Source organism: Onychomys torridus, chromosome 18 (assembly GCF_903995425.1).
Source record: "Onychomys torridus chromosome 18, mOncTor1.1, whole genome shotgun sequence".
NCBI classification, from domain to species: Eukaryota; Metazoa; Chordata; class Mammalia; order Rodentia; family Cricetidae; genus Onychomys; species Onychomys torridus.
The window spans coordinates 35,419,067-35,441,538 of record NC_050460.1 but is presented as its reverse complement, the minus strand read 5'-3'; the positions used below and the strand labels follow the sequence as shown (position 1 = coordinate 35,441,538).

Below are 22,472 nucleotides of genomic sequence, written 5' to 3'. Positions count from 1 at the left end.
CTTGATGTTTCAAATCTAACTCTGCTGTTTAAGTGGGACAGGGCCTCTTATTCATTTCAATCCGTGTTTTCTTTATTTTTATAAACAAAGCAAATAATCACATAATACTAGCTGTTTTATTTCATGCTTATGAATCTTTTCATAGCAAAATGTTTGGAATTGTATCCAATTTGTTTAACTTACTTTTCATTTCTCCTTTACTTCATGAGCATTTGGAAATTTTTATATCAATACACTCAAGCCAAGACTCGTGTGTGTGTGTGTGTGTGTGTGTGTGTGTGTGTGTGTGTATGTGTGTGTGTGTGTGTGTTTTCCATTACTTTGAAGTAGAGATCATTCTGTTTTTTTTTTTTCCCTCAGAGGTAAACAAATGCTTACTGATATTTTCTTCACTTTTATGGCTTCATTATTATTTGTACATTTGACTTATTTTAAATTTACAAGTATTAATTTTGCTTACTATGAAAACAGAACCTAAATAAATTTCCACTTCCAAAATAACTATGAATTATTTCTCTGTCTAGTCAAGTACTTCCCACCTCCTCTTGAAATTTGTTGATATCTACTTACAATGTACCGGCTCTCTCAAGAGTATCTGTGGAAAACCCAGCACAGGATGCCCAGGGGCAAATGTGTGCAATCATGCACATACCCACTTTCTCTCTGTTCTCACTTTGCTAATCTATCCCTAGTAATTGCTATAACTGGCCACTTTATGTTTGCTTGCTGGATTATATGCTGAACTGATGGATGAACCAAATTCATAAAATACAGACAGATGGGAGTCCTGAGTGATCACTCAACTCATTCCACACCTGAACTATCTTCTACATTTTAAAGTATGACACCTTCAAAAGTTTGTTTTGACAATTGATGTCCAATAAGCACAGCATGGAGCTTTTAAAAAGATAAAGAAGCCTGGGCTCCACACAGCTGTCAGGGGTCAGCCTGGGCCCCTGGATCTTCCATACTCCCTGCTGATTCCAGTGTGCAAACAGATGGAAAGCCATCAATCTAGAGGACTTATTTGTTCACTCAGAAAAGTACATTTCATAAGAGATACATTCATTTCAAAGTTAATGTAATATGAAAATATAAAATTATTACATGTGCAAGTATGTTTGTGTGTACCCATGAGTACAAAGAGTAGTTACAAACTCAATTACCCAATGATATAAAATTTTCTCTAGACTAAAGAGGTTCTCTTTCAAAAGTTATTCGACTTGGTGGCATAGAATGAAGGCCAGATGCAAGGTGACCAGTGTCTTTGTCCCCCCCCCAGGCAAGCGTGCACTTTCAGAATAACCTTTCAGGGTTTCAAAGTGGTCATGTCCTAAGTTCCTGATTCTGTCCCATCCCCTTTTGGGGCCTCACCATGAGGAAACAGACCATATTCTAGAAAAATAGCCCCTCCAAATAAATTCATGGATGTTAAGCCCCTTCAAAACCTCCCAGTGAGGAACCTGTTTTCCAGAGTAGGAAACAGCCAAGCTCATGTCAGTGAGTTTCACTGACTCACAGGTAAACACATTGCCTCAGTGTCACCCATTCATTAGCAGAACCTAGCACTGAGGGATCCCTAACACAGAATGCCCTGATGAAAGTTGCAATGCCCCATGAAGTTTTTCTTTTTCTCCAGGTTGAGAACTGGAGATAGGCTAGGCAAGCACTCCAGCACTGAGCTGGACTATCTGTGATTTTTTTTTTTTTAACACACAATCCTTTCTCTATAGTTTCAAATGCGTAAGTGTTTGTTTGACTTCATCTGCAAAGAGGCAAAACAGCAAATGTGATCTTGAACACACCCAGAAAATCACTGCCCTCACAATAGTGCTTGACCTAAAACTTATCTGCTGCTATCATCTCCACACTTTTCCCAAGTGTGGATCCAGACACACACAGACCATGTTCCCCTCCTCTTCTCCAGGACCCCTATAGTCCTTGCGAGGTGTTTGGCTTCCCCAGGAATTTGCCAGTCCAGGCCCACCCTACCTCATGACATCTCCATCCCCTCCCCCCACCAACCTCCACTTTCTGTAGAGGTTCCTGAGAGAAGACTCCCTAGCAGATGTTCTTGGTCGCGCGCGCGCGCGCGCGCAAACATGCATTCATGTACTTGCTATCTCCAAAGCCTGCATACATCAGCTCTCCCCCTCACCCCTGTCAATAATTGATGTGATAACTGTGATGTAACCTGCTGGGACTTCTCACCTCTGAAAGCCCCTTGATTAAACACAAAGATTTTGGAATCAAGAAGAAAATATAATGTGAATCTCCAATCTGTTACCTGATGGATGTCCTTCACGTAAATTCCTGAATCTCTCTACTGCCCTCATTTATTAAGCCTAGTGGTAATGTCTATTTTATTCCTTTCCTACGACGATTAAGCAACTGTAACAGAGCCTAAGAAAGGCTTTGTACACTGTCAGCAGGGGGTAAGCACTGAATAAAATCAACTGTTGCTGTATTTCAGCTCTTCACATCTCTCTGCAAAGGAACTATAAACCTGTACTCTAGTGATCCGTGTACACACCACACACACACACACACACACACACACACACACACACACACACACACACACACACGATCTTGTTTTCAGGATCCTTGCCCCCAGAGAGTGCATGGCCTCTCTCTTCCCCTTGCTCTGGGCAGCAGCAAAAGGAGTGAGGAGGGGCACCAGAGCCTGTCCTTACCTTCAGAGAGGTATCTCACGGGCAGGGCTGGGCAGTGGTCTGTCCTTCACTTATATTTGAGAAGCAGAATTCACACAGCGGGTGAGAAAGAGTGATCCCTCCCAGCCTACAACTGTGAAACCTGAAAGAGATGGGGGGGGGGGGGTTGCCGGTGTGCGGTGAGGCTGGGCTAGGAGAGCATGACTAAAGAGATCAAACAACCGGGATGGCTGAAGCGGGGAAGCCAAAGATGCGGGGGTGGGGAAGAACAGAATAGTGAAAAGAAAATGTAAGGCTGTAGGTGGGCACCGCCCGGGGTGGAAGGAGCTCCAGGCTCCGAGTTGTGAGCTGGGGACTGAAGTCTAGGGCTCTCCCAAAAGTGGGCTGCTCCGCTCAGGAGCTCTTGAGATCCAGTCTGGGATGCCCTGCGCTCCCTGCTCCCCGCCCAAGCCTGTGCTGATTTCTCCACTCGCCCCCGCTCGCTCACCTACCTATAATCTCTCCAGTTCCCGGAGCTAAAGCCCTGGAGGCGACAGACCGTGCGGTGAGAAAGCCCATGGAGCGTCCTGGTCTCCTCGGACTCTCCGCCGCCCCGGACCTCCCGAAGACGCATCGCCACCACCTCCAGCTACCCGGGACCTGTGCAGCTCCATCTACTACTCTCTACCAGTGGTTAGGGTCCATAGCTGGGCGGTGGCGGATCACGCCTTTAATCCCAGCACTCGGGAGGTAGAGGCAGGTGGATCTCTGTGAGTTCGAGGTCAGCCTGGTCTACAGAGTGAGTTCCAGGATAACCTGAGCGATTACACAGAGAAACCCTGTCTTGTAAAACAAAACAAAACAAACAAACAAAAAAGAACCACCTGTGCACACCGCACCCTTCTGGCAGAGGGCGCTAAGAACCCAAGACTCTTTCCTGCACTGAGAGACTGCTGGAGAGAAGAGAGGGAAGAGGCCCTTGGAAGAGAGTCCTTAAGACTGCCAGGCTCCCTGAGCCAACCGGGACACCAGTACCAGCTCAAAATGCCCAGCCTCCAGAATGGGTGGGAATTCACAATTGGGCCTTAATGGCACAATTTTAAATTGGTCAAAAGAAAAGTAAAACAAACGGTATTTCTAGATTTTTATAATAACCCTAGAACTCTTCAAACGCGCACAAAGAGAATGCTCAGAGTCAATGACACAATTATTTTTGCCCAATCAAAAATAATTCAGCATATAATAAATAGGAAAAGCATAATTTTGCCGGGATAAATGAAAAACACGTCTTCAACAAACTTTAACACTCCTTCTACGACACACAAATTGGACACAGAAAGGATCATTATTCCCTTCCTAATCTGATAAAGGATATTTATAAGCAGCTGCGTGGAGAAATGTTTTGTTTTCCTGTGACTAGTAGCCAGAAAATGATGTCTGCTCTCACCTGCACAAGCACTCTGAAGAAAAATTTTGCAATTATAAGGGTAGGAAAGGGTAAAATGGAAGTACTGGCTTCCACAGAAGCTATTTTTAGGTGGGTCACCCTTTAAACCTTTCAAAACAATGCAGTAAAACTACAAAATCGTCAGATACATGTTCACCTTAGAAATATCAATTATAGGTTTCTATATTAGTGATAGAACTGAAACAGAAAATCTGGTAAGGGAGCCAATTACAGTATCATGAAACAAAAGCATAAATCCTTCAAAAGACTCATGCTCTGTACTTGGGCAACTGAAGGGCATGTGAGAGCAATGAAGAAGCCACACAGATGGAGATGGATACCAAGTGCATGGACTGAAAGGCATTTCTGTCTGGTTATCTACTTTCAACTCAAGGTTCAATGCTGTGGGATAATCCTTCTGTACAATATAAAGATGTGTTGCTCTTATGGTTAGTAAAGAAGTGACTGGTCAATAGCTAGGCAGGATTTTCAGGGCAGAGAGAATGCTGGGAGGAAGAATGGACTCCTTGAAGATGAACTTGCCTTACTGAGATAAGGTACTGAGTCACATGGTAGAACATAGAATTATGGGTTAATTAAAGTTGTAAGAGATAGTTAATAACAAGCCTAAGCTATTGGCCAATCATTTATAATTAATAATAAGTCTCAGTGTGGCTATTTGGGAGCTGGCTGATGGTATAGAGCTGACTGCCTAGACACAGAGAAACTCTACCTACAGTTCAATTGGTAGAGAACATACTTTAGACTCTATGTTATGGGTTCTATATACATTAATATCCAAATCTTAGGTGGAATTTTCTAAGAAACTAAGAATATGTCTCTAAAACGTATATATGAAAAATGCAAATAGTTTAAAATGGGCAGAATAGTCTTGCAAAGGAACAAACAATAGTTTTCTTGGGTCATTTTAGGTAGGTGAGGTAGCAGGGATAATGAATCATCTATTCCCAGGGAGGAGACTGGAGAGAATTTTATTTTTAGAAGTCTTCATTAAGATAAATCATGGAATACAATCAACTCACATGGTGTACAATGAGATTTTATAATTCCAAATATGAGTATTTACTGAATTGTTTCTGAAGTTCAAATTCTTCTATTAGCAAAAGAATCTAGTGTGGTATTGCATTTCATCTGAACTAAGAAAACTTTTATTTGAGGACATTAAGGAACTTACTCACAGTCATGGAGCTGGTTATCCAAAGCAAGGATTCCTTCCTGGTCCCACATTCTACTGTGTGAACTAGTTATATACACAGCATGCCTTTCATGGGTCAGTTTTGGGCAAGTCAATAAAAGTAGATAATGCTATGTAAGAACACAACACTCTACTACAATAGGGCAAGCAGATACAGCATGAACAACCACAAGATAGATGCAGAGGTAAATTTGAATTCCAGATCATCTTCAGCTAAAACTTCAGCCTTTATAATTGAACTTTAGGGAATGTTTACTTAGCAAGCCAACTTAAGGGTACAGATTAAGAACATGGGATCCCTAGAAAGAAGGGTTTCTAGATCCTTTACACAGACTTCTGAGTATATGATTTCTCTGCAGCCAGGACTCTGAAATATATGTTGACCGTGAGTTCAAAATTGCTCTCCATTTCAAGAGTCTATATATTCTGTTTCCATTGTCATTTCAGTGTGGAATCCCATCACTTAGTGAGTAACCCAACTAAGGCAGGGCTTATCTCCACCAGCAAAACTTGAGGTGCCAATAAGACACCTGCCTTGGCTCTCGATCCACTCCTGGGTGTCTATGATCCCAAAGTATGTGTGTTCTCCCGAAGAAAACTTTCCAGAGGACCTTTGACAACAGATGGTCTGTTCTGTCCAAATTCCCTACACATGTCACAGAAATATCACAAAAAGTAAGTTGTTTCATGGTGACAAACATATTTGAGTTGTTAGGTAGAAGATGTGATCATGTGGCATGGCAGACTTATTTCTCATAGTGGCTGCTTTAGCTGGAGTCTGCAGCACAAGCTACAATGAGACATTCTGAATATCTGTGATGTTAAAGAAGCTTAGTGATGTGCCACAGATTTTCATTATGGTGAGAAATAGGAAAAATGCAAAGTCAGTATTGTACAATCCCAGCTATACAAAGCATATATATATATGCATTTTAATCATATTTTAAAATACAGACTTACTTGCCAAAATTATCTTAAGATGACAGAGTTATAATTGCTTTTTATTATATTTTCTTTCATACCTTCTGTTTTCAAATATACCTTTATTACTTTTATAGTGAGAAAATATTTCTAAAAAGAATAAAAACACACGAAAGACATTTAGAACTGAAAAAAACATGATTGTAATGGTGATTTGGACAAGGTATTCTAACAAATTTGGTGATATTGACACAACAAAACTGTGTAACTACCAAAAAAAGATAAAGAAATTCTGGTGTGTTGGGTATGTGATTTACTACTGGTGTTCCCCATCTGGGCATGAGAATGCTCTTTGAAATGAATCAGAATTTTATGTAAGAACATCAGCTTGATGCTCAGAAAGTAGATTACTGATGGGGATTAAAAAGAAGGAATAAAAAGGGAAATGAAAGAAAGGAAAAGGCACAGGGGATGATGTTGTGCCACAAACAGATGACATGGACAAAGGAAAGCACAGAGAAGGGAGGGATGGTCCCATCCACAAATAGGAAATTGAACTAGCATAGTTTGTTAGCTGGGACCTGAAGCTGCGACCCTTGACATCCCAAGTCTCCACAGCTCCACTTCACTGCCTGCTACTGGAACACACCCAACTCTGGCTGGTCAGGTCCACAACTCAGAAGTGTTTCAGGTCCAAGCATGTCTTGTCACTCTGAGGAGCTGCACTAGATGCCAACTTGGGGAGTCTGTTTGGCACTGGCATTTGGTACCTCACATGCTTCCAAAATTTGGAGCTTAGAGACTGCTTGTTGGCCACATGGTCTTCCCTCCACTTGATGGTCCCCTGCATTTTCACAAGGTGCTGGAGAGAATCTTGAAGGTCCCCAGCCTGCAGTCGGCTGGCTTTACCCAGAGGCTCCATTTCAATAAGAATCACCTTGGAGTTGTTCTGGATGAGGGCACTGTGTAGGGCAACCTCCTGTTCATAAGCAAACTCTTTGCTGTGCATCATGCGAGGGGCCAGGACAAACATCTGTCTTCTGCTGCTCTGGATACTGCTTTCCACTACAGTGGCTGCATCTACAGTCAGGAGATGGATAGAGACCTTCTATCATTCCGCTTATACATTTAATGTCTGAATCATGAACTTCTGGATATTTAAAAGTTCTTTTTGTTGTAATCTGTTAGGAGATCCTAAGCTGATGGAGTCATATTCAGAAATTAGAAATGGCATTACTGATTTTTACTACAAGAATATCTGTCTAAGGGCCTTCTGTTTAGTCAGATAAACCAATGCTAATGAAGAGTCCTCCAAGCTACCTAGAAAAGTGAAGGTCTCTTAATCTACCATTTCATGGGGGCGGGGGTAGAATTCATTCATTAGAATTTGATTCTTAGTCTATTATCATCTTAAGCTGGCTATTGGTGTGCTTTCAAGATGGTCAACATTTTAATTCATACACCGTAGGGTGAAAACTCAGTAAGCATTGATCTCTCAGCTGACCAATGCTACAAAAGAAGTCCTGGGTCACTTTACCCCACAATGTATCTCTGTCTGGAGAGCTGATTCAATTCATGCCTTTAAAAAATAATCCTAAGAAAAGCCATAGCTCCTTTCAAAGTCAACCTCTGTGCCTGTGCCAAAGCCAAGGTGATGGATGCAGTTAGCTCTGAGAAGACTTTTAAAAAAAAAGTGTCCCACCTAGCACTCACTGCAGAGGGTAAAAGTACATGAAAGTAGTGAAGCCGTGAACAACTCAAGATCTTCTTAGAGAGCTGCGGTTACTTCTAATCAGCTGGAATGAGGAAATTATGTGAAATGGTGACGGATGGATCCTTGTGTTGGTTGGAATTTTCTGGAACATGTCTAGCAAGAACCTAAGCATATTGCACTAGACAGCTACCAACTTTCTCTAAGGATAGAGTGGTGTTCTGTGGGCTTTGCTGTCCCTGGGTTGAGGAAAGATCAGGGTTCATGCATTGAAGGAAGGGAAGAGGAAACCATTCAAAGGACAGTGCTGCCATCCAACAATACAAGTTGGATCCCCAGAGAGCATCCAAACTTGGTTGATAAGGAAGTGTTAATAGAAATTAGCTGGATAAAGAGGAAAGAAGAGATGAAGATCTGGCAGCTAGGCATATCCTCATAGACGGGTGGAGTTCCTACGGATCCTTGAACAGATTTGAGACATAGAAAGGACACTAGTGACCATTGTCCACTCTTCTATCCATGCAACAGTCTGAGGCAGAGCTGGCAAAGCAGGGAGGGCCCCCTAAGAAGATCAAGAGTGCACCCTCATACCTTCAGGTCTTTTATAACAGTGTCAGCATTGATCAGATATTTGAGAAAAAAATCAGATTGCTCTGTGCACATGCTGTTAATCTATTGTACTTAAGCTCCTCTCCTTTAGTAGACACATTAATTTAAAAAGTTAGTAAATGTGAACTTCACTAGGCAATATGCTTACGATTTTCTGTCCCTATTCTCACTCCAAACTATGGTTGACCTCTGAGGAATCAAAGAAAAGTTGTCAGGGGAAATTTAGAAAACTCTTGGCCTAAACATATAGAGGGAAGGGAAAAACAATCTGTTGAAATGGCTGGTGTTGTGATAAAACAATGAAAAGTAGGTGAGATTGGCTAAGAACACTAAGAAACAGAAGCCATTGTTCTACTGCCCTGAGAAGACAAATTTGCAAACTGTTTCATCAGCTTGAGAAAACCAGCAGGACTTTCTCAGCTCTTTCAAATGTCTTCCCTATAGGCGATAGATATCAGAGTCAAAATCTTTTCCTTGATTTTCTGTTAGGTCTCCTGGAGAGAGTAGAAAGTTTCAGAGATGGCTGTGACCAACTGTGAAAGATTGTGACCTTCTCCCCACTTTATAACTCTCGAGACTCCAGACACTTCCTGCCAGAGACCCTCCAGCTAGCCCATGGGACACAGAAACATGGATGGAGACCATTATAGGAAACTACAGCTGGTCAAAAAGAAGAGCACAAGCAAGTGTGGGGTGCCAAGCCACAGTTGGAAGTCTACATCAAGACTCCTTCCCCTAAGGCTCAGGGGATATAAGGGAAGAGGGGGTGGAAAGATTGTAAGAGCCTGAAGACCAGGTCAGCTGCTGTGAGGTGTGTCTTCTAGAAATGACAGGACAGCTTCCCCATGATACCTCAACAATATGGCTGCCTGAACAAAACCTGAAAATGTACAACGTGAGTAGATATGCTAGCACAGGAGGGAAGAATCTCATGGGGCCCCAGCCATAGACACAAAAACAAAAATAAACAAACAAAAAGAAAAATGTACAGGCAACTAAGGAATCTTGAGGGTAGAAGAGCTCATTGGGATGAGCCCTCTAATTGATTATACTATACCAAGTGGTCCATTCTGCAATCATTTACATACAGGTAACATGAAAGGGAACAAGTTAGTGTGTGTGTGTGTGTGTGTGTGTGTGTGTGTGTGTGTGTGTGTAGCAATAACAAAAAACAAAAAGGCCACGATTTCAAGAAAGAGCAAGGGGGAAGTATTAGAAGGTAGGTGGAAAGGGGGGATGATGTAATGTTTCAATTTGAAAAGTGTCAGAGTTATTCTAGTGGAATGCAAAGCTGGGTCAATGGCAGCTAGCACACAGGTGAAGGCCCTAACTGATCCCACCATGTCCCATCCACACTGCTATGAACATCTCATTGTCAGGACAGGGGTGGGATGAGAAGTGTAAATGATGAGCATCTCCAAAGAACAGTCTAAAAGCTCTGGTCTTGTGCCAGCAAGGTAGCTCAGTAGGTAAAGGTCCTTGAAACCAAGTCTCAGGACCCGAGTTTGATCCCCAAGACCCACATGGTAGAAGGGGAGAACTGGCCCTTTGCAAGTTGACCTCTGGCTGTCATGCACATATGTGGCACACTCAAAATAAATGTAATTAAAAAATATCTCTAGTCTTAGCCAAGCATGGTAGTTCATGCTAAGTCATAATTGGCATGTGTTTGAAGCCAGCTTGTGAGTTCCAGGCTAGCCAGGAAAACCAGGAAAGTCCTTGTCTCAAAATAATTCATCAGTCAATGAAAGTCCTTCACCAGTCACTAGGGAGGCCAAGTCTCTTTGCAAGAATTCTTTTTGTTCATGTATTTGTTTATTACAAAGTAAATAGTCGAAGCTAAATTCCCTATTACAACTCATACATTATGAAAATGAGAATTACCTCTGCTTGTTACTATGAAATGATCTTTAAAACAGAATGCTAAGTTTAAAAACATAGCATAGGAAATGGTGCATATAGTTCACCTGATAAATTAAAATGCTAATGCAAACATATAATTCTCACTACATACGTCATATAAAGTTTTTTTATACTTAAAATTTTTAAACTGTTGTGTAATATGTCAGGTGCCATAACGACATTTTTTAACAAAGTGTGTTTTTGTGGTTCTCTCTCCTTTCCTCGTCTCTCCCACCCCTTTGTGTCCTCACATCCCTTATAGCTGTTCCAGGTTCTTCTCCTCTTTCCCATTCCATGTGTCCTTTTCCCCACCCCCATCCTTCCTCACTACGTAACATTACCCTCTCTTGGTCTCCTTTCCAGATTTTTTTTTCAGTGAATTTCAATCCCTGACCTGTGGTGGCAGCTTTACCTTGTCCAGGCAGCAGGTCTCTCCCATAAATGCATAACTTGTAGCCACATTTATTTTCAAGAACATCAGGCAGAGTGTGATGAACAAAGTACTCCATGGAGCTTGTCCCTGCTGAGCCGCCCCTGAAGACCCGCGGGTAAATGACGTAAGCATCATAGAGCTTGCCATCTGAGAATGAAACCAAGAAGTGTCACTTCGTTACTGGTTCTAAAAACTCACATCTGGCTGTTGAGAGACAGTTCTCATCAAGTTGTATGGCTGTTATTGAATATGTTTCATTCTCCCAAATACTCTTAAAATCAAGAAATACCAACAATCCATAGTTATAAAATGTGAGCAGGAAATAATAGAACTGGGCCAAAGGTTTGTTTGTCTGGTTGGTTAGTTGGATGGATGGATGGATGGATGGATGGATGGATGGATGGATGGATAAATGGTTTTTAACATCTTAGTTTGAATGATAGAAAACAGAGAGTCTGTTCACAATACTTCAAGATGGTTTATAAGCTATTAATATTTATCATCATGGATGGCGCCTCCTGTGCCTGTTGCCTGTTACATTTTCCCCACACAGCATTTCCCACTTAAGCACATGACACATGTTCAAAGGCCTCCAGTGGATACCTGAAGCCATGGATAGTACTGAGCCCTCTTTTCTGCATTGTCTCCTACACACACATAAGACTAATTTATAAACTTGTCACGGTGAGAGTTTAACAGCCATAACTAGTAACCAAGATGGAACAAAGGACTACAACACAATTGGCAGCGTCACTGGTCTAGCACTTTATGGCCCTTATCTCAAAGGGAAACAACTGTTACTCAAGCAAACAGATGGTTCATGTCCCAGGTAAGACAGAGCAGGGCACTGTGTAATTTTATCACTCATCTCAGAATATGCTCAACCTAAAACTCATATTTGTTTCTTTCAGTGTTTCCTCACCTAATCTTTTAAAAATTCAGTTGATCTTGGGTAACTGAAACCCCAGAAATCAAAATCAAGAATATATGGAAACCACAAAACTTCATCAGAAGAAGTTCATATGCTCAAGCTAATAGTGACAAGGAAGTGAAATTTCAAAAGGGGTCTGAACTTCCCACAAATCAAACAACCAGCAGCTAATTGATTGCTTCATCACAAATACCTAAAGTATTTACATTCAAATGAAGGCAAATGTTCCCGTTTCACCAGAACTCTTTTTGTATGTATAAAGTTTGTGCAACTGTGTATGCATGGAATTCATGGGAAAATTAGCATGTGCTCTGTGCTCATCCTTAACACGCTCAACCCTGAAAAGCAGGGATGATTTATTGTTGTCCTTTCATAGTTTTCTCAATACATATTTCCCCAAACATTGAAACCTGTCTGGGCCTCGGGCAGTCTGTTATCAGGGACTCACAAAGAATAGTAATTCCACCAAGGAGAATATTTAGGATGAAATGAATGTTAAGAATATTTGAGCTGAATATTGAGAGTACAAGGAGTGACAGGAGAAGCATGAAAAATGACCTGTGTGGACGCCAAGATCTTGCTGAGGAGGTTACAAAGAAAAGGGAAATCGGGTAAAGCAGCATAACATCAATAGACCAATAATAGTCACTGTGGGACTTTCTTTTGTGAAGAGAATCTTGAATTTGATACTCACCATTTTGAGTTTTGTAAGGTGTTGCTATGTCCCTCCAGAACAGAGCAATCTCAATCCAGAACACTTTTAAGACTATCACCAAGACATTGACAAGCATGAGCAATACACTACATCCCACAACTATGTAGTAGGTGCTTTGATGATCAGCTATCAAGAGATGGGGAGATGAGAAAAACTATCATTAGTATTAGTAAAATAAGATAGAATGGATGGATACATGAATATTAATATCCCTTGAAACCATAAGACATTCTCACCCGATAAACCAACATGGAGTTTTCATGAATACTTTCAAAATCAACAAATCAATTTTTTTAGCCTATACTCTGTGAAAATCTTGAGGCTTGGTAGCACAATGTAAAGGAGACACATAGACACAGGTGGACCCAAGTAAGACAGGAGATTAAAAAGGGATATTAGCTGACAGAGACATTTTGAAGTGAGCTTGCTCTGTGCTAGAGTAAGTAAAGAAGGCTCCCTGTGGAATGAGATCACTAAAGGATGGAGAGGATTCAAAAAGATCCAGGAAAGGCAAACCCCTCTAGTCTAGAGAAGATGCTGAGGCCACATGCAGAGGTGGGAGTGTGTGTTCTGAGAACCATAGCAATTCAGTCTGGGGAATTAGTGGAAGATGTGGTCAGGCCTGCGTTTGATCAGAAACTCTTGCTAAGAAATTTGTCATCATATGAAGGAGTGGAGGGTTGAAGATAGAAGTTCTTTTTACCAAGATTAATCTGATAGTAGTGGCAGGCTTATTTTTATGGGAAGAGACGACACACTGAATGAATACAATAGAGTGAATACTTGAGGGGAAGATGAATATCTGAACTCATGAAATGATGAGAAGGGAATTGGTAAGGTCAGTATTTGTTCACAGTGCTAAGGAGCATGCATCAGTAGGTGAGGGGGTTATTGCATCTAGAGGGTGGGGGATATAGAAAAGAGGGCTGCAGATCACTAAGTATGTGTAATGGAGAAGTCAGATTTCTGGGTTCTATCATGCTGGCGCCTTCCCCTGTTGACACCTTCCTTCGGCTATCTCTGAGCTTGGTCTCACATTTCTTGTTTCACAAAACACACAAGCAACATGGCTTCCAACTTCAGGAACTTTTAAGACACATATACAAGTTACCATTCATGGTACTCTTGGCAGTTTTAACTTTATGATCCTCATAGACTTATTAGAAGTGGTGCTACTTACACCTGATTAGGAAGAGAATCTCAAGTTTGACCTGGTAAGTGGTTCTTCTTCTTTTTTTTTTTTTAATCTTATTTGTAAGTCCCCATGCAGAGGCTCCAAGATCTGACATGAACTTCTTTACTAATAGCTACAAATTCCTCTACCACCCCTGCTAGTTCACCATCTGTGTGTATCCAGGACAAGAAACTCAAGACACCAAAGTCTAGTGATCCAAAAATCAGGAGAGAGCTTAAAACAGTCCAGAAGTTGCTGTATTTATTTCCTTAGACTTAAGTAAGAACTTCCCAAGGAGCTCATTTGGAAGAATTGTCCAAAAGTCCAGCTGGATAGGTGCTAAGAAAGGGTGGAAAGTCTACTTCTTATGGGGACTATTGTTGGTAAAGTATCTATGTGGATACCTGAACACATTCAACGAGAGGCAAGACTTTGATTCAAGATGCCCCTGAAAGTTGATGCTCAACATCTATCTAAGTGCTTCTGAATTTGTAGGGTACAGTAACTTTCTCATCAATGACTAGACACAAATGCTTCTTGTCAGTGTTTATAAACAGGAAAATGTCATCTGTGTTGAGTCTTGGGTCTGGGATACTTGGCAATCCCTTAGGCTCACTCTGTCCTCGCTTCCTCGCTTAGTGAGTGAAATGAACAGAGAATAAAGGTGTGGTAACAAGAAGATAAGTGATAACTTCAAGGGAAAGTAATTAGATCCAGCCTGAACACAGAAAACACTGAATGTGTGCATGTACTATTGTTATCACAGACCCTAAATTTGCACTGAACAGTGTTTAGGAGTTTGCAGAAAGAGGCTTTTTAAGCTTTTGCTATATAAATGTAAGAAATAGCAGAATTTCAGAAACCAAAGAAGTCATTATGATAATTCAACAACAATAGAGACAATTTTTATTTAATGTGACGAGTTGTCGAAACAGTATAAACATTCATTTGAATGCTAACAGGTGAATTAAAAATAAACCAGAGAGTACAAAATCATACACAAACAAAACAAATATAAAACTCCAGAAAGCACAAATATAATTCCAATACAAATGTAACTAGAAAAGATTCAGAAATCTAGACAAAAGATTACTGTTAGCAGAGGACAGCACTAAGGACATAAGGTCTTTCTGGGTGAGGGTAAGGATGTGGCTTCCCTTTCCCTGTGGAATTCATTGTTCTCACAACCACCCTGCAACACAGTGCTGTGGTTCACGGTCATCCTGAGTAGCACCATTATCGAGGCAGATGCATGATGTCTTGCTGAACACAACAGCACTAAGAGCCACCTATGAGTCTGGTCATCACAACTCTGGTCATCTACGAATCACAACTCTTTTGTTAATATAAAAATTTACAAGTCAAAGGCTAAAATCAAAACCAAAACAAGAACAATCTTGATTGGGTACAGTGACACACACATATCTTTAGTCCCAGCACTTGGGAGGCAAAGGCAGATAGAATTCTATAGTCCAAGGCCAGATTAGTCTCCATAGGAAAACCAAGTACCCCATCAGGCAGAGACACAATGTGACTATGTCAGATTGGCACCTCCACCTTATCTTTTTAATCAATGCATTCATCCAAACAGATGCTCCACATATTGCTATGAGCTTAGAGTCAATATCTCTCTTCCTCCCCCTCCCTCTTGATATTTTTTTTACATTAGTTGTACTACCATTAAGGGAGTGGTGAGTATCATGAAAGAGAGTGATAAGGGTAAAAATGTTTTCTCTCCACTCTTAAGGTATCAAACTGGTCATCTACCCATTAGGATGACTGTAGGTGTAAGCTGAAAGTCCAAGCAAAGAAATTGATAAGTGCTCTGGATGAAAAGTTTGTAACTTATTTTCTGTGACATAATTACACAAAGAGACACACAACAAGTTTATTCCTTTGAACTTAATATAAGCACCAGTGTCCCTTGTCGTCGACTGTGCAATGGATGACTGAGGAAGCCACTCACAGGTGAAAAGGAGCCTAGAGAGAAGGGGAGGAAAGGGGGAGGGAGAACATGCAAAGAAAGAGGAAAGAGGACTATGGGGAGAAAAAGGAGGAGGGAAGATACAGTGGCCCAGAGTCCTCCTGGGAGACAGAAACATCTTGGAAAGACCAGATTTAAAGAGCATCCTCAAAAGGAGAAGCCCATCTCATGAGATGAGCCAACTAGTCCCATGATTGTGATGGATTCCCCAGGACCAAACCGCAGCACACAGTCCTCTGAGAAAATGGCTGCTATTTACAGTTGATTCAGGCAATTTAGTCCAGCTAAGTGTGGGCAACATTCCTTACCTGGCTGCTTTCTTCTCAGTCTTACAGTGTGCCTTATGATGCCATGGTGACTCAGGGCCAGGCAGTCATAGTTCAGGAACAAGTCCTTGTCTGTCACATCAGTTATCCTTAACACTGAGGTTAAACAATCCATGTCATTGCTGGAACTGAGAAGGCAGTGTGTTACTGACAATGTTTTCCTGGCAAGTGCCAGCTGTGAGGATGGAGTGGGGGATTTTCAATTCCAGTATAGAAATAGCTGGGCATAGTGATAGGAGCCTCTACTCCCATCATTCAAGAAGCAAAAGGATTTCTGTGAGTTTGAAGGCTAGCCTGGTCTACACAGTAAGCTCCAGGCTAGCCAGAATGACATAGGAAAATCTTGTCTCAATAGATGGATAGATAGATAGATAGATAGATAGATAGATAGATAGATGGATGGATGGATGGATGGATGGATGGATGGATGGATGGATGGGAGTATGGGTGGATGGATAGATAGATAGATAGATAGATAGATAGATAGATAGATGGATGGATGGATGGATGGATGGATGGATGGATGGATGGATGGATGGGAGTATGGGTGGATGGATGGATAGATAGATAGATAGATAGATAGATAGATAGATAGATAGATAGATAGATGGATGGATGGATGGATGGATGGATGGATGGATGGATGGATGGATGGATGGGAGTATGGGTGGATGGATGGATAGATAGATAGATAGATAGATAGATAGATAGATAGATAGATTAAATACCTTTGATTTTGTTCTTTCTCCTCTTGAATTCTTTCTTCGCCAAAATTTCCAACATTCCTTTTATTAATCTGCCACAGGACATCAGTCAAGAACTGAGAGCCTTTACCAAAGCAAGCTGAGCAGGTGATGTTCACTGTTTTTCCTAGATGTGAAGCGGCATCAGTTTCACTCAATGTAGTAAACCTTCTGCAGTTCTGCCCACCTCCCTTCCTTATCTCCTTCCTGTGCCTCCTTTGCTCTCTACCCACCCCTGCCCCTGGCTAGTGTCTCCATTTTTCTCATAGTCCCACCACCCTCTCACCTCAGGGAACACTAAGGTTGTTCTGCCTTTACAGCCTAACATCCTCATGAAGGAGTTGCTGAGAGTTGAAATGTGAGTCGTCTCCCCCCCCCCCCCCACCCCCCCCCCCACCCCACCCCCTACCCCCACCCCCACCCCCCATCCTCCACCCCCCACACCCCACCCCCACCCCACCCCCCACTCCCCACCCCATCCCACCCCCCCCCCACCCCCCCACCCCCCTTCACTGGGCCCTTCCATGTCTTTCTCTTCCCACAGAATTCCCCTTGTCTCTCCATGAGCTGCCGTTGGAGATAAAACTGCTCTACCCCGCCCAACTATTATCCTGGATGTAAACATTCACAAAGAGTACTACTCTCCAGTATTCCATCCCAAGCCCTTCAACTCAAGATGTTCTTTCAGAAGTGAAAACATCAGAGCTGATTTTGGCAACAGTCACACATTCAGCCCTCTCTTCTTAAACTACATATTCCCATCAGGAGCTTGCCTAAAATGAGGCATATAATCAACATGAGGATCCAAAAGTCTCTGGAACAGCAAAGCTATGGAGAAAAGACTAGAGGCTACCACACTATAGATAGAAATGGTAGTAGCCAAGACTTGAGCTGAGGATACAGAGTCAAATGTTGTTCTTTGGCAAGGAAGAGGGTGGCAGGAAGGATTACAAACAGGAAGTTTTATATGATCTTACTCTCCAAAAATGAGGAATAACAGTGTGGGCATGGTAAGGAAGAATGCAGAACATATCACTCATCAGAGAGTGATATACTGAGGCCAGGAGTATGGCATTTATAGTTATAGATTACAGATGTGTGATGAGAGAGGCATGACTCATCATGGTGTTTCAGGCACCAAGTTGCTGTCATTGTATCCAGCTTCGAATGGAAACCAACAAGAGAAGAGACATAAAGACTCAGACATCTGTATTCTTATTCTTTTGCTGTAATTCATCTATGACCTTGGGGTACCTTTGAGCATCTCTAAACCTAAGTTACTCAAAAGTAAGTGAGGACATCTGCCTGTTGGGTAGAAGTGACCATAACTAGACAGCTGAAATGCGAGCCATGAACTCCAAGACTCAGTAGAAATGCAGTATTGCATTTTGCTGTGATGGGGACAGGTGTTTCCCCAGGTTCCCTTCTGTTAATTACATGACCCTTCTTCCATAGGAAACCAGACCCCAAATCATAAGAAAATATTTTCCATGTTAACAGGGAGTTGCTTAAAATTTCTTACCCATTTCCACTTCTATTGTTTTGTTGTGTGGAGGAGCAGTAATTACTGGAAACACAGAAAAGCCTTTTTCTTAAAATTAAAAACAAAAATATAATATAAGTATTATTAATACATTGATTGATCATCAATATAAAGCTAGTCTTTTTCATATTTCTATTTCATTTCAGTATGTCAACTGTTTTGAAAATAACCTTTGGCAATGTGCACACACAGATGAAACAAATAATTTAAGCAATACTTTTTTCTGATTACTATGATACTTTTTGATATCTTCTATATCATGAAGACAAATGCTGGTCTAACCCACTAACTGTGTGACTTAACAATTATGTGTAAACCATTATTTTGTAGAATAGGCATAAAAGTACAGAGAAGAGGGTGTCAATAGGCTCGTGGAAGCGACACATTCACGAACCCACAGGTCTGCTGCTCACCACCCTCCACCACTGTGTTCATCCTCAAGAGGTCTCCTTCCTATGACCACTGAGGGTGAGACAGAGGGAAACAGGAGGTCTCTTGGAGCATGGATGAATCCTTCATCCCTAGGTGCTCATTTGTTTCTGGTGCTGAAATTAAGAAACATTGCAGGAGTTGACATTAAACAATGAGAGACAAACACAACTGTGGTCTGATGATGCTTATGTTCCAGCAATGGTGTACTGAAAAGGCTCTAGACAAAATGTTTTCTTTAGTGTTGTTTAGTCCTTTTTTTTGTCCATTACCACTTGGATGGTGAGACCCCCATCTCCTCTATAAAAGAGTCTGTGCCTAAAGGACCTCAATTCTGGAAACTCCATTGGATGTGATTAGGAAATATTTCCCTCGAGTGGCTTCTATAACATTGACAATATATTTGGGAACAGTTCTTTTCTAAACAAATAACCTGCTTGGAAGATGCTGATGATATCAAAAGCACCATAAACCATGAATGAAATCCACTCAGCACCGTGTATAAAGGTCACAGTGCCAGTTACACTCAGGCCTGTTTCTGTGGCTTCTACATCCATGAACTCAACCAGCTATGCACAGACATTAGTCACTTCTTTGCTAAATGTTGTACAAACCTTTCCCTTGTCATTAGTCCCTACCAGGCAGTACACCTGTTTATGCAGCATTACACTGGTTATTACCAGCAATCTAGAGATGAGGTAGAGTCTAGGAGATGAGTAACTTCTGAGAAAATGTATGAAACTGGAGCATACAGGATTTAGTTACATCCATATTCTGGAAATCAGTCCAAAAAAAAAAAAAAAAAAAAAGTAAATTTAGAGTGGGTTACCCTTGAAAATCAATCTCCAAAGAAAAAGTAGCTATCCATGGCTTTGGTTTAATAATATTATATCTTTCCCTGGAGTTCTCTAATCCTTTGTGCAGCAGCAACCTCTTGTCATAGTAGAGTATGTGGATGGGAAACATAAAGGAGTGGAATATGGATAGTGGATAGGAAAGGCAACAGGAAGGAAGTACTCAGTTCTTCCTTCTTGTTTTTGTTTGAATCTTGAACCTGGTTGAAGCCAGGAGCTTACCTTCCACTGTGAATGATCTGGTTGCAGTCACCATGTAAGTGGTTCCATTCTCAGTGTGGGTGAATTTACATGTGTAGTCTCCTTCATCATCTTGCCTCACATTGTTAATGAACAAGTAGGATCTATGTGCCCTGTACTTTGGGCCTTGCAGAGCTCTGCAGTTCTGAAGCAACAACAAGAAAAACAGTCCATTCCTCTTCCCCTGGCCTTTTTACTTTCAACTGCACCGATTGTGCAAATTCTATATTTTCTCCCCAAATTTCAAACTTTTACCTTAAACCACTGGACAGGTGCTGTCCAGTTATAGAGTCTAATCGTTGGACAAGTTATCTTGGAATTTTTTTCTGATCCAGCTACTGTTGAGTACATCAAATAATCAGGAATATTGCAGCCTGGTGCCTGTCTATGTATGGTGACATTCATGTATCCAGTCGTATTCAACTTGGGACTATTGAAAGAAGGCAAGCATTTAGAAAGGGATATTTACTACCATGAGACAGCTTTATCCAACCCTATCCCTTGCACAATCTTGCTCGGGCAAAAAAAAAAAAAATGTTGTATACAGTTCTTCTCTGACTGAAAAATAATCATTAAAATCTCAAGCCTTCAAAGACTTCTTTTGTTACCCTTGAGATGAAGCAAAGCTCTGGAAACAGCTTCATCAGGTCCTCATGCATGACACCTAACTGAAACACTAGGATCCTAACTCAAATATATGTTGGTTTTTCTTGAGCCACATGCAGAGTTAAGCATGCTTCATGGCTTTTATCATGTTATTATTCCCATAGCAATGTTTGGGGGATCATACTGATACAACTGTATGAATTTTAGAGATGAAACCCTGATAGACAGAGAAGTCACATGGTAGCATCACACACCGAACTGGGAGCAGGGCATGGGTTGGAAACTGTAGTTTCCAAACCTAGGCATCAAACTATACCTAGGCTATTCTGATACTATGTGAGTACCAAAGATGGTGTGAAATCTAAGCATGGGGCACTTATAGTTCAGACTAAAGGATTTACCTATTTACCTAGATCATGGGTCTCTGCATTCTAACTCTTTGTCTTAGGTTCTGGCATCTACACATTTTCGCCCAACACAGATCTTCGTGATGCCAAATGTCTGGGCTTCCATTTGTTATGCTAGTTTGTTCTTACTCCCAGACAACAGTTAGTGATTTCTCATTGTTCTTGGGTCACTAGAAAATCCAGGCATTTTTCTCATTAGGATATATACACATATACATGCCCTGGCTGTAGTATATTCAATAGCTCATCTCCCATCAGGCTGCTGGTCTTCTCAGGTGTACTTTCTTGTTCAAATCACTTTATAAATTTAACCATTCCACTGAGGGGCAGGGCAGAGAGAAAGCAAGGACAGCTGGGCTGTCAATCATTAATGAAAAGGGAGCAGGCACAAGGCTGATAATGGTTTCCTGCACAATACCTTCTGATAATGCAAGCATAAATCCCAGAGTCCTCCACTCTGGCTGGTAGGAACTTCAGACGATCTCTTGAGACAAAGATCCGATTTCGTTTTTGAGTAGGAATACTTTCATTTGTAGTTAAGTAATACCATTCCACAGGATAAAGGGAGCCACTGCTTTCGGGGCATCTCACAATTAAAGCCTCATTTTCCAGACCCCAGAATGGTTTACCTATAGATAAAATATGAACATGATTGTGAATGACCATGTGAAAAGACCACAGTTCCTTTACACAACTTAATGTTTCCATTCACCATTAGATTATTAAATAGATCATCTGTTGTGATGCTTCGAGAAATAATAAGTCACCAATTAAAAGCCTTTACTAATTGTGCTACATGGTACAATAAACTAAGGAATCAATTTCAGCTTATGTCCCCCTTTGTTCCCAGAAGAAAGCACCTATATGTACCATACACATTGTCAGTCAATAAATGCCCATAATGACTCCCACAGGCAGGTACTATGTTAAATCTTGATTTATGCAACTCAAATATTACGATCCACTCACCATAGAGAATTCCTTCTGAGAGATTTACGATAAAGACTGAATGAAGAGGAAATCACTTTGGAGCACACAATTCAGCCCCAAATGACCTAAAGCAAGCAACTGAAATGCAGCAAATGCTCCCAGAATTACTTAAGTTCAAAAACATACAACTTCTCTGAGAATCAGTACTTACTGCTCTTTGTTACTGTGAAATATATGGGAACTGTCAGAATCGCCAAAGCCCAAAGCCCCATTCTCCGTGTCTCAATCGCGTCCTGGTAACTGAGTGCAGAGGTCCCTTGGACGGATCAGTGACACAGAATGGTAATGCTGTCTTCACGATGTGTTTGGTGAGTGCTGTCTGACTTAGGGTCCGGAAGAGAAGTCAGCGTAGCTACTGAAAAGAAATCATATACAGCCACAAGTAAAACATTTATCTTGCCCTGTTTTATACTTACTTAAGAGCATAAAGGAGAATCAATTAACAGATATTTGCTAAGGTCACTTATGCATACTAGTAGGTTTCAGGTATACGGTGTTGCGTTCATTCCTACTGAACTTGGAACAAGAGAAGAGCTCTCACGATGACTAGATTATTTCACAATTGTATCTTACCAGTCTCTTGAGCATTCCAAGAAAGAAGCTAAATTAAGAGGAAAGAAACAAATTTTTACATTTG

At 41.2% G+C, this 22,472-nt stretch overlaps 1 protein-coding gene across 1 annotated transcript; it reads right to left on the bottom strand.

The window, feature by feature from the left end:
- Nucleotides 1–6,764: 6,764 nt before the first annotated feature.
- On the bottom strand, nucleotides 6,765–22,128 carry Il1rl1 (interleukin 1 receptor like 1). The gene is made up of 10 exons (XM_036168485.1): nucleotides 21,987–22,128; nucleotides 21,264–21,474; nucleotides 20,088–20,262; nucleotides 19,815–19,977; nucleotides 18,289–18,357; nucleotides 16,752–16,893; nucleotides 16,006–16,151; nucleotides 12,519–12,665; nucleotides 10,873–11,040; nucleotides 6,765–7,318 (listed from the first exon to the last, which is right to left on the bottom strand). Exons 1-10 carry the CDS (start codon nucleotides 22,045–22,047, stop codon nucleotides 6,915–6,917), a joined length of 1,686 nt encoding a protein of 561 aa, XP_036024378.1. The 5' UTR covers nucleotides 22,048–22,128; the 3' UTR covers nucleotides 6,765–6,914.
- Between the last annotated feature and the right edge of the window lie 344 nt (nucleotides 22,129–22,472).

Bases quoted from the DNA above. Each gene is read 5' to 3' on its own strand.
- Il1rl1 (XM_036168485.1), bottom strand. From the start codon at position 22,047: ATGGGGCTTTGGGCTTTGGCGATTCTGACAGTTCCCATATATTTCACA. The intron at 18,358-19,814 runs GTAAGCTCCTGG...TTTAATTTTAAG, and splicing joins CAGATCATTCACAGTGGAAG to AAAAAGGCTTTTCTGTGTTT. The intron at 16,894-18,288 runs GTAAGAAATTTT...CTTCACATCTAG, and splicing joins AACAATAGAAGTGGAAATGG to GAAAAACAGTGAACATCACC.